This window comes from Atta colombica, unplaced genomic scaffold, assembly GCF_001594045.1.
Source record: "Atta colombica isolate Treedump-2 unplaced genomic scaffold, Acol1.0 scaffold88, whole genome shotgun sequence".
NCBI lineage: Eukaryota > Metazoa > Arthropoda > Insecta > Hymenoptera > Formicidae > Atta > Atta colombica.
This window is the reverse complement of record NW_017259581.1, coordinates 941,949-954,942: the sequence shown is the minus strand read 5'-3', so window position 1 is coordinate 954,942 and position 12,994 is coordinate 941,949. Positions and strand designations below refer to the sequence as shown.

Genomic DNA, 12,994 nt, shown 5'->3' with positions numbered 1-12,994 from the left:
TTAGTCATAAATCAGAAATCAGAAGCTAAAAATTGACTTTTACTCCTTTTTATGTTTTCTTTTTTTTCAGTGCTTTGTCTTGTATTTAAAATTCTTAGAGTATTTGTCCTATAGATTTAAAATAAACGCTCAATCAATCAATCAATCAATTTATTCTAGAGACTGCGCTCCATTCAAGTATCATACTATTGGCGATGTATATCGGAACACGGCCTAAGAATAGGTACGAAAGAAAAAAAAAATCAAAGAAAAAAGCTTGGAAAAAGATGCCGAAAAAGAGAGAAATAGAAATAAAAATAAAGAAGAGAAAGGCAATCGTTCGTATCCTTGATATCACACATGGATTATCATTATTATTATTATTATTATATTATTAATTAATAAAAATCTCAAAAATTATGTATTATCTTAATATAAATATATTCCAGACATAAAATAATTTGCTTTCCTTTCTGAACTTTTTTTTAGAAAGATATATATGTCAAATACATATATTTTAGAAAGATACACATATCAAGTACATATATCAGATTGCAAATCAAAGAAAAAAAGAAAATGTGACAAATAAAATTACAAATAGAATAAAGAAAATAAAAAATGTATCTTTAATTAAGAATGTATCTTAAATACATCTATATATATTCTTGCTTTACACATGTTAAATAAATGTTACGTTTATTTAATTAAAATTAATATTTTATTTCTTAAACATATGCATTTTTTGCAATATCTCAACATTTATAATTACAAATTTATAAGACACTTGGTGATGCCTAAATGTGTATTTATACATAAATTAGGCTTTTTGCATATAAGCTTCAAATTTTTGATCACATGTACAGATGTGCGTACAAATTTCTGTTCATAATCAAATCAAGTTAAATTAATAAATTATTCATATTACTTAAATATATATGTTAAATAATAACGTAAAAAATGAGACAAAATTAAATGTTACTTCCTCGTTCAAAAACTGTCAAATAGATGTACATGTTTACAAACTCATCGTTTCGTTGCATTTTATCTAACAACCTATATAAAGTACATGTATCAGATGTTACATCCGTAAATTTATCTGCAGCCAGCATAAAAGTATTCAGGAGTCATAACAAAAATGGTTCATCATCTCTCCAAGAAACAAGCAACCAATATAAACTACTACTACTGCTAATCAAGTCGCACGTTTATTTACGAGAATCATTTACCATCGAACACACAATTAAATCGCCATTACGATCACTATGAGGATCACTACTGATTACAATTAATACGCGTTTTTCGTCAGACTCACGATATCTCGTGCTCGACGAGGCCAATTGACGTCTGTCTCATCCACGACTGACGAATGACGCGAGGGACGATCTATCGTTGGGGAGGGGAAAGTAGTGGTAAACAAGCAGAGACCGTCGTCGCGGTCGGCCCGCGTGGGGGCAAATTGGTAGAATATGAGGAATAGGACGATGGGATGAATCCGACAGGGCAAAGTGACGCATGCAGGCGTGCAAAAACGAGCGACAGCGCGAGGAGAGCGAACGATTAGGCGAGAAGAGGTTAGGTCAGACAACTCGCGGTAGCGTGCAGTGGCGGCGACGGTGTCGCGACGCGACGTCCGGACACGCGCGTGCGATACGGCGCCGCGCGGCGTCGCGACGCGCCACGCCGACCGTGCTGGACGCGACGGCCGTCCGCGAATTACCTTCACTGAGTCGGGGAGTCAGCATCGGCTGCGCGTACGTCGATTTCTTCAGCTCGACTTTCGCACGTTCTAACCTCACCGCCGCGCTCGCTCGTTCCTGTCGCAGTCGCGAGGGTTCAGTCCGGCGCACGACGGTGCCTACGGTATGCGACGTGCGTACGGACGGACGGACGGACCGTCGCAGATGATTCCAACACTCGTACCTAGTCTTCGACGTAGGGAGAGACTACGGCAGTGGATATCACGGCGGTTTACTGCTTGCTCCGGTGCGGCCAATATTTAGCAACAAACGTCATTTCGCGGAGAGCGCAGCGTAACCTGCTACACAAACACCGCATGTACGTCCACGAACTGTGAGAAAACTTCGCAGATGCTCCACATCACCGCATTGGACCGATTGGACGACGAAGTCTATTCGCGGTTCACCCGCAAGCCGCCCCCGCATCGAAATGTGAATAAATCGAGTTCCGGCGTCATTTCTAGTATCTGTGCTTCGTTATGGTCGAGTGAAAAATTTAAATGTTCAAAATTATACATTACGAGATTATATTTGGATATATTTTTATTGATATTGATAATATCGATATTGATTACGTTTCATTGTTCACTATTGAAAATCTGTAATATTGAAAAGCTGTATGTATTCGTAATATGAATAAATTTTAGTACTCGCAGTGAATGTAATCATTCCCGAAACATTTATAATAGATAGGAAACTTTAAACCGTAAGCTGTGTGCAGCCAACCACAGTCAAATATAATAGAAAATAATCGACTATGATTGAATTGATTTTTTATAAAATTTCCTGCAAATGTTATATAATGTCATGAAAATTCTTAAAATCATACGTTTCTTAGCCTCTTTTTTTTTTTTTTAATTGAAACGTTATATATATCTTATGATCAAATCTGGATTTGTATTCAGTAGGCAAAAATATGTCGAAAGTTATTCATAGTCGTCTTGCAAAATAGTGTTGAACATTATAATTATCATCATTATTATCTTAGTCCTTTATCCCAAGTAGAACACAGAAAAATCATGAGAACATCATCATGACCTCATTCGTCACTTATAAGTCAATTTTTAGGTATTAAATGATGTCATAATGACGTTCTGTGATATCTGGAGACACTAGTAATATCTCGGCGCTAAAATACGAACAGTGCCATTATTATGACTTGATTATGACGTTCTGTGATATCTGGAGACAGTGGCTTAGTTTCCACCGAGAGTTTAAATCGGATCAGAATGACAATGTATAATTTATTAAATTTTTAGATACTTAATTATATGTGTGTTCAAAGATTGTATTCGACACAATTCTAATCTAAATCTTAATTCGAAGTATGCAACAAAATTTTATTGAATTAAATTTTATTAATCTTGTAATATACATATGGATACAAATTGTTTCATATATATTTACTTACAAAAGTTACGAATGATAAGAAACTGATTTAATTCTTACAATTGCCGCATAGAATATACAGGGTGTCCCAAAATTATCGCCAAATATTTCATGGACAGGTAGAGCGGATTAAATTGAGTCAAAAAATTCTCTATCATTTTGCAATTTCCGCAATAGTTAACAAGATATTAATTATTAAAAATTGTCGAAAATTGGTCTTCAATAATTTTTTACTCAAATAGTCAACTTTACAGACAAAAATTGTTTATTTTTTCTCATAGAGCTCTAAGAATTTTTTTTTTTAGAATTTTTTATTAACTTTTTAGTACTGCATTTTCTTATTTTTACCAACATGAGAAAAAAACAGTATTAAAACATTCTGAAAAAATTCTGAAAAAATTCTTAGAGTTCTATAAGAAAAAAATAATTTTTGTCTCTTGCAGTTTTTCTATAAAATTTATAATATTTGAGTAAAAAATTAATGAAGATCAATTTTCGACAATATTTAAATAATTAATATCTTGTTAACTTATTACGAAAATTGCAAAATGATAGAGGACTTTTCGATTCAGTTAGTCCGCTCTACTTGTCCATGAAATATTTGGCGATTATTTTGGAATACCTTACATACACGTTCGGTCTTTTAAAACATGCGCAAAGAGGACGAATGTTCCATATTTATTATCTGTCCTTATACGCATCTTTACATATGTATATCTTTCTCTCTCATACGTATCTTGGACATATTTTTGAACCATGATGATAATTCCATGCATATAAAGTTTGTTTGCGTCGCATGTTCCAACGTGCTCCAATGTGCTCCTGCTATAATTATTTCTACTCACTTCAACGAGAGCATTAGAATGAGTAAATATTATAGTAGGAATATTTTAGAGCTGTCAGAGAACAAACTTATAGATATACTACTAATCTGATAATAGGTTTGTTCTATAATATACTGGAGTGCGATCTACTTGGCACTAGAATGCTTTGAAACATTTTGATTAGTCAATTGAAAGAGAGAATTTCACTAACTGACCAATCAAAAAATGCTTCAAAGTATGTGTAGCATCAAATGAACTAGGCCATATTATCGATTATTATTGATCTTGGCAAATCTATAAATTCCTAGTTTATGTCTTTGACGGCTAACCATCAATTGGCTCCGTGTTCAAAACACGGTCGGTCCTCATACACATTATCAAAAAAAATCGCGTTCGATGTTCCAATAAATTGTCAAGTGACCGGTCACGTGATTATATCTGCGAGAAATACCGCGGCTGTCCAACAGATCATAACAGATTCACGATAAAGCGACCTGGACCGCTCGACGATCAGTACGCGTTCGATCTCATTTCTACAGTGAGCTATCATTTTCGCGCGATCGTTCCTTCAACTCCAGATTGTCGTAGTTTCACACAAATTCGTACAATTCTCCCGTCTTGGAACTTGCGATTATGATATCTCTCCAATCTCACAATCAGGTTTGCACTTACAACGTCTTACATCATGTTTCTGACAGCATGTTTTGCTTATCTCCCACATATACATGTGATTTGCTATCCTTGCACAAGAGCGTTTTGGCTTTTATTAAATATATGTGTAAACATATATTTATGTGTGTGCTTTATCTAATTTTATCTGCATGATATGAAATTGTTTTGAAATTACAAATGTATGATAGATATGTATTGCAATTGCGACATATATTGTCAGATTTATTATTTCTAAGATTTATTAGATTCAGTATATTTAACATAGGTATATAAAATAAAATGTAATATTTGATCTAGAGATTAGAATAGGCTTGACCAATTTGATTTTTTGTTTCAATATGGGTAAGATTTTAATGTGAAATGTTGATATACATCCGAGCAATACTTATAATATTTCAGTCCCTGAAATCTTACTCACACTTGAATTTTTTACATCGATGGCTTTGCGTTTTGGCTCTGGAACTCAAATTGGACAGACTTAGATTAGAACATACTGTTTATGTATATCTTGATGCTCTAAAATCAAATCCGATGTCCAGTATCATTTCATCATGTCATAATTTTTTCCAACAAAAAAATAGCTCCAGTATTTTTAGAGCCGTTTAAGACCTGCAGGTTTTATGTAAGTAGGTAAAAAAGAGAAAGTAAGTTCAGCAATAATATGCCAGTTTATAAAGTTAACATGAAGTAGCAGATAAGTTAAAAATGCTGGAAAATCTATGTCGATAAAAAAAATTGTGATATGCTGGAGCAATTTGGATTTTGGATTTGATTTTAGAGCATTAAAATAAACAAGACTATCTCAGAATCAAAATTTTTTATTTTTTATTTTTTATGTGCCTATGTAATAGTTATAAAACATTCTGTCAATATAATTAAAAAATATTAAAATTGATGATATATTTACAATATTGCTTATTTACAAAATTTTTCAATTGATCATATATGTCGATAATCGTAACTAAAAAATGAAAATTGTTTTACTTCCTTTTATTGTATTTTTAAAATAAATCATATAAATATTTTGATAAATTTGGATATTCTTTGAATTTTAGGTCTTGTACCATCTGACGCAACTAGCATTAACAGCGACTCCTAGGACGACTTCATATTCAGTCCAAGTTAAGAAACACGATGAATCCTTACAAAAAAACGCGGAGGAGACAGTAATTTGTCCTGATAGTTTTGAAGAGGTATTTTCATAAATCTATTTTTTTAATATAGCTAAATTATATATGAAAAAATTTAGGAGATTAGATTACAAAGATGCATAATTAAAGAGACATTAGATTATAAAATATAATAATTATAAAATGAAAAATATACAAAGATTGATTAGTTTAAAATTATAATGTTGCGCTTGTTTTAAAATAAAATTATGTATGTAAGCAGAATTTTTGATTTGTTTTAGGCAGCGAGGAATTGTACCGAATTACCAGAGATAAGTTTAAACACATCAAATGTGTTAAAAATGAAGGACAATAAGGTGTGCTTAATACTGGATAGCGTAGCTGTCAGTATATTTAGAAGACCATTGGAAGAGAATAATAAATGGAGAGTGTCTTATTTATCCGGCCTAAGTTTTGCCGAGAACAAGCGAGACTTTCCATGCTCCATGTTTACAGAACCCATTATTCTACCTGTCGTCCATCTAGCAACAAAACAGCAACATAGACTGCTGCACACATGGTATGGCAAAAAGCTACACAATCATATGCCGATTCGTACATTCAAATCTCAACGTACTGTAAAAATGGAATTGGAACAAAATCCACCATTCATGAGCAGAATAAAGAAATGGTTCGGCCTATCTTCTAATATACAAATGGTACAATATATATTTATATTTTACACAAATAAATAATCTAACAATATGCCTGATAATGATCTAGCTTATAAAAATATTATTTTTATAACCTATTTTAAAAAGTATATTGACAAATGAAATATTCTAATACTTCTACATGAATTTAATTAATTTTATTATTGCAGGGTTTAGTACCCGAGCTGAAGAGTTCGGATTATGAGAAACTGAAACAGATCTTCAACAATACTGAAGCAACTGCGGACGAACAGAAGAGAATAAAAATTGCTTTTGTAGAAGGATATGAATCTGGATTACAACGCCAAATGCGAGGTCGGACAAATGCGTGGCTGAAAATTATGCTGAATATACTAACTGTCTCTACTATTATTCTTGTAATTTGGCTTTATCGTACGTGTATAAAAATTGACGCTGTTTTTTATTATACTGTAAGTTTTTACTAATTTTATTAAATTATTTATATTGTACAGTCAGCTATCCAGGAGGAGGAATATTTAAACTTCCTATGAGCCATAGAATTGAAATTGATCCTGAGGACATCCATGTCACGTTTAGTGACGTTAAAGGGGTAACAATTTCCAAAATTATTATTAATGATTGTAATGTTAAATTGATTTTATCTAAATATAACTAATTTACGCACATACCTCTTTCGAAATATTCTAAACATTTGTCAAAATTATAGGTCGATGAGGCAAAGCAAGAACTTCTGAATGTCGTAGAATTTTTAAAGAACCCTGATAAATTTTCCGCCCTTGGTGGAAAGTTGCCGAAGGGAGTATTGTTAGTCGGTCCGCCAGGAACAGGAAAAACATTGTTAGCGCGTGCAGTCGCTGGAGAAGCCGGTGTACCATTCTTCCATGTGGCAGGCCCTGAATTTGATGAGATTCTCGTTGGTCAGGGTGCCCGGCGTGTTAGAGATTTGTTTAGTGAGTAAAATTCAATGGACAAGAAAATAAATTTTACGAAAACAAAAAATTAATAAATTGCTAAAATCGTGAAAAGTATATCAATTCCTCAATCAACTTCGTAGGAGCGGCTAAAGAAAAGGCACCATGTGTAGTATTCATTGACGAGATCGATTCCGTGGGTGCAAAAAGGACGAACTCAATTCTCCATCCTTACGCAAATCAGACAATTAATCAATTACTTTCTGAAATGGATGGGTGAGTTTACGAATTGATTGAGATTTAAACGTAATTGCGCACATAATGTAATATTTTGAGTTATCTTTTGAGAAATATACTGCTACGGATATATACAAAATATTTTACAAGTTAAGTTGTTAAACTTTTGAACTTTTTCGATACAAAGTTTAATTCACAATATTTTTATTAAATTGATGTTTTATTAATTTGATTTTTTAAGCTTTCGTCAGAATGAAGGTGTCATAGTTCTTGGTGCCACGAATAGACGTAAGGATCTTGACAAAGCGCTAATGCGTCCTGGTCGTTTCGATGTTGAGATTTACGTTAACAAGCCTGATTATCTTGGCCGTAAGGAAATATTAGATCTCTACTTAGCTAGAATATTGACACACGAAATTGATACGGATTATTTAGCACGTTGTACTACAGGATTCACTGGAGCCGATCTTGAAAATATGGTGAGAAAAATTGTTTTGTCATGAAAAACTAGCTATATCGTTTTACCTTTTATTTACAAATTTTTTAATTTTATTAGTTTGCGATTAATTTTTTTCTTAGTGTAACACAGAAATATTTAAAGGATATTCAAAATGGTTTATTGAAACTTAATTTTCTTAATTTATTTGATTTTGGAAGTAAAAGTACTCGTATATAATATATAAATTGAGTTTCTATTTTGAGTTTTCTATTATAATATTAATAGGTAAATCAAGCTGCATTGCGCGCAGCGATTGATGAAGCAGATTACGTTACTATGAAGCATTTAGAGCACGCTAGAGATAAAGTATTAATGGGTCCAGAAGGTAAACTAAAATTACGCGATGAAGAAGTCAATCGCATTACAGCGTATCATGAAGCAGGGCATGCTCTAGTTGCATTTTACACAAAAGATGCTACACCGCTTCATAAGGTCACTATTGTACCACGAGGTCCATCGTTAGGTCATGTATGTGTAATTAACTTTTAATTTGACAATTATAAAAAATTTCGATTAATTGAATATTTTTTAAAAATTATTTTGTCCCCTTTAGAAATTTTTTTTAAATATAATTTATATTTGTGTATAATAATGACTATTTGACTATTTGACCTTGACTATTGAAACTATTTCTAATGTAATGTTTTTTCTTAGACTTCCTATATGCATGAAAAAGATGTTTATCATATTACAAAATCACAACTATTAGCCAATATGGATTCCATGATGGGTGGTAGAGCTGCAGAAGAATTAGTATTTGGTCCGGAAAAAGTGACTACAGGAGCTTCTTCCGATTTAGTGGTATGATTATATTTTGCAATGTTAGGAATTTTATTTAATAACGATTTGAATATCATTTATGATTATGTGATTTATTGAGTTTTATTTAGATTTTTAAAATATATCATATTTCAAAAACTTGTAAATTTTATATTAAAAAATTAAAAAAATTTTTTTATTACATTATATATATTGTATAATCTTTTGGAACCGTTTTATTTGTTCAAGAAAATTTTTGAGATATAAATTAAGATAAATATGGAGACATGTATCTTTGTTTCTTTGCAGGAGGCAACGAAGATAGCGGAGACGATGGTGAAGATTTATGGAATGTCGGAGAAAGTGGGATTCAGGTCAATAGTAGAAAATAAGAAGCTTTTCGGTAATAACAACATGTATGCACCAAGTACGAACGAGATCATCGACAATGAAGTAAAGCGGCTTTTGCAGGTAAATATATATTCTTTTAAAAATATGAGTCGATGAGAAAATATTTTTCCTTTTTTTTCATATAAAACAATTTTATCAATCATTATATGTCTTTTTTACTTGTTTTATAGGAATCATATGAACGTGCGAAAGCAATTTTGAAAACGCATTCGAAAGAACACAAACAACTAGCAGAAGCCTTATTACAGTATGAGACATTGGATGCAGATGATGTAGCTGCCATAGCAAACGGTAAAAATAAATTATATATGAAATAAGAATAATTTGTTGTAATATAATATACATAATTTCTCATAAAAAAATTTATATGTACATAAATCAGTATAATTATAGCTATATATTTATATATATATTTATATATAGATTTGTATATAAATATAATCATATTGTATCTATATAAAATAAATTTTCGAAAAATTATTCAACCAATTTTAGAATATTAGGACATCAATCATTTGTGTAAAAAAAAGTATTTGATGTTATTATTTCAGAAACGGGACTTAGCAAACGAGAATCGTCTGCAGATTCAAAGAGATCGTCGAAATGATCTTAATTACGAAATATGTTATTATTTGAGATCATTTATCAAAGGTAGGAATGTTATAACGATTATATAAAATTTCCGTGAATATGTGTGACGGAATGATGATTCTTATACAGACTTATACGAAGATTTTACAAGAGATTAAAAATATATCCGAAATACGAATTGTGTTACTTTTTTAAATCTTATTTCAGACGCCTGTTATTTTTTAGATGTTTAATAAAATATGAATTGTTATTCAATTATGCGAATTTCTAAAAATAGATGCAATTGCTAGTGTATAATATCCTGCTTAGAAGTAGATATTTTGAAGCATTTGTTGAAACTTAATTACTAGATATTATTAAATACGATTGTAAATATATCATTTCTCATTTGTCTTCTTCATTATTCAGAATTTTAGCAAATGATTATGTAAAAATAAAAGCTTAATTATTTTATGTATATTTAATAAATAAAATTTAAAAATATTATCACATTACATTATATACTATATTTATGTACTTTTATTTTTAAATCAATATTCTTTCTACAATAGCATTTATTTTTTGACTGCATCTATTTTTATTATTAATTACATGCAAATTTTGACAAAAAGTATTAAATACCACGAATAAAGACTGAGCGAAGAGCTCTTTGAAAATTTTAGATTCTATATTCACTGATTTTTTTTAACGAATAATGGAAGCAGCTATTTTATTAGACAAATTACATTTTCTGGAAAATTCATTTTTTTCCTTGCAGTTTCTTTCTGGTCTACATTCGTTTAATAAAAATTTGAACATGTTTTCCTTCAAAAATGGGAATCGAGATTATCAATTAAGGAATCACCGGCAATTTCGTCTTCCTCTTACACTTAGGATCTGCAATTGAAGAACCGCAAAATACCCAGCGGGAATATGGAAGTGTACCGGAACTATATAATAAATTTTGATTTATCATTAAGTGAACTTAGATATAAATTGTATTGAATTATGTATATATACACATATTTATATACCTATGTCTCAAGATTTTGATGCGTATTATTTTCCTTGTTACCCTTCAATATGTATAATTATAATTTTTTTCTTATTCATACATCTTTCTGTTGATAATTTAAATCTATTAAATCTATTAACAGTTGTAAAATGTGCAGGAAAAAAATTTAACATAATCTATTTTAAATTAATTAACTTTTTTCTATCATCTATTAACTTTTTTTCTGCTGCATACAAACAGTATAATCTGGAAATATTTCTAAAGCTTCGAAATTTTTTTTCCTGGTTTTTGAAAAGTTTTGATCCTATTATGTCGATAAATATGTGAAATATATTTCTATTTTTGTATAAATATTCTGTCGCAGTCTGATTTTTAATGAAATGATTTCCGTAATATATATACATCATGCTGTTTATTTTACTCGAGCAACATGGGGTGTAATCGTGCGTCGGAGGAGTGCAATATGGAGTGTCAAACGATCGTTGCAATACCTCAATTAAGGTAACGTAATGGTTGCGATATGTTTGTGTGTTTGCTCACGATGTTTGGGTTTACTCACAGCACAGTAACGCATATGTTGTTACATTTGCGTCATGCCACGATGCATTTTTCTATGCATCCTAAACGTATATCGATATACATATAGTATCCTATGATTGTGATCATCAATTAGTGTGACAAATGATTTAGAGTTTCTTTAATTCAAAAAAATTAAGCGATAAAGCCAAAGAAAAAACTGTTTAAATGCGATCAATGGATTGATTTTGCATTAAAAATTATACGCAATAACATAACAATGATATATTGAAAATGATTATATTAAATAAAAAAACTTAAAAAATTTCAGGATGATTTATTTATACAAATGAATGTGTCCAGGGTGGCGATCATGTAACTTTTTCGCTAGAACGGAAACGTGAAAAGTGAAAATTTTTATGTATGTATATTCATACATATACACATATACATACAAAGAATTTTCACTTTTTACGTTTCCGTCTTAGGGAAAAAGTTACATGATCGCTATTCTGAATACAAACTCTGTGATTTTGCGGTCAATTAATAATATATGTTAGGGAGTTTTTACAATATCGTTTATTCAGATACGGTGAACGTTAAGGTCAGATTATCTTCTTCTTAACAACTAATTAAGAAAAGGATAATATGACTTTAGTGTTCATCGCATCTGAATTCACGTTATTGCAAAAACTCCTTATTAATTTCATGAATGGGAGGGAGATTAATTTTATTATGAGGTAATTTTATGGGGTAGCTTTGAACGAATGATCGTCATTTTTCAAATACAAGAATCAACATTTGCTTGAAAAATGGCGGAAATTAATTTTTTAATTTAATAATCAACTATTAAACACTATTTCATAAATTGCTTCATACAAAAAAGTACTCTGTGTAGGGGTGAAGGTCCAGCTATTCTTATATATTTTGAGTCGCTGAATACGAATCTGACATTAAAATAGGATCATCGAGGACAAATTTTCAATATAGAGCGAAAAAATGGGTTAAAAAAATGGGAAAAATGGATCATTGTTCCGCTTTAAATTGAAGCTATTTAATATATTTTATAAAGTCTTCATTACGAGTTAGCTTTAAATTTGATAATGAAAGCTTATCATAACATTCAGTTTTATAAGAAAACGCAACTATAATTTTTCATCCTTTAGCGATAATTTTCTTATTAAGAGCAAGAAATGATTTCTTGTGCTTATTATCTTCCGACGAAATTCCGTTGCCACCATCCTCATCTCATCGTCCCGATGATGTGACCGCACATCGTGGGAAAAGCGCGCGATTTACGCGCTTTGCCGGAGCTTGTGCCGGAGCTTTAGTATCGCAATTATATCGGACGTGGACCGGAGATTGAGTCGGGGCTCATAACTCTCGTCGGTCGTAACGTTCAGCTGCAGGCCGTTCGTTCGGCTGTGCCTGCATTTCATAGGCCGCCAGATGTTACGCGTCTACATATCAGCGGTTCGCACACTTCACGTGTGCGCGCGGTACGTATTCATTACTAAATTACAAGCAATGTGAGCGAACGAGCGAGCTCGTTCGGCCACGACGGGATGTATGAAACAGGGACCGATGCGTTTCCAACCACGAATCGCCGATGGCACGTAAAACTATGGTGGGCTCTGTTTGTTCACCGTTAACGGAAACTCACCGCATTATG

General features: G+C 31.6%; 2 protein-coding genes across 5 annotated transcripts in view; one reads left to right on the top strand and one right to left on the bottom strand.

Moving 5' to 3' along the window:
* Positions 1-2,163, bottom strand: part of LOC108693086 (transcription factor SPT20 homolog) — a 10,599-nt gene extending 8,436 nt beyond the window's left edge. For 2 of the 4 annotated variants that reach the window (XM_018201777.1, XM_018201781.1), the window contains exon 1: positions 1,697-2,163. The gene's annotated coding sequence lies outside the window, so the exon portion shown is untranslated. Of the gene's footprint in view, positions 1-1,291; positions 1,333-1,696 lie in introns of those variants that run through there. The other 2 variants (XM_018201778.1, XM_018201780.1) reach the window with 2 other exon arrangements.
* A 2,086-nt stretch (positions 2,164-4,249) lies between these two features.
* On the top strand, positions 4,250-10,836 carry LOC108693090 (ATP-dependent zinc metalloprotease YME1 homolog). The gene is made up of 14 exons (XM_018201789.1): positions 4,250-4,588; positions 5,656-5,793; positions 6,012-6,428; positions 6,593-6,815; positions 6,896-6,993; positions 7,111-7,354; positions 7,459-7,591; positions 7,794-8,031; positions 8,277-8,519; positions 8,706-8,852; positions 9,120-9,281; positions 9,392-9,512; positions 9,773-9,872; positions 10,570-10,836. The coding sequence occupies exons 1-13, from the start codon at positions 4,562-4,564 to the stop codon at positions 9,826-9,828; spliced, it is 2,247 nt and encodes a 748-aa protein (XP_018057278.1). The 5' UTR covers positions 4,250-4,561; the 3' UTR covers positions 9,829-9,872; positions 10,570-10,836.
* Positions 10,837-12,994: the final 2,158 nt, after the last annotated feature.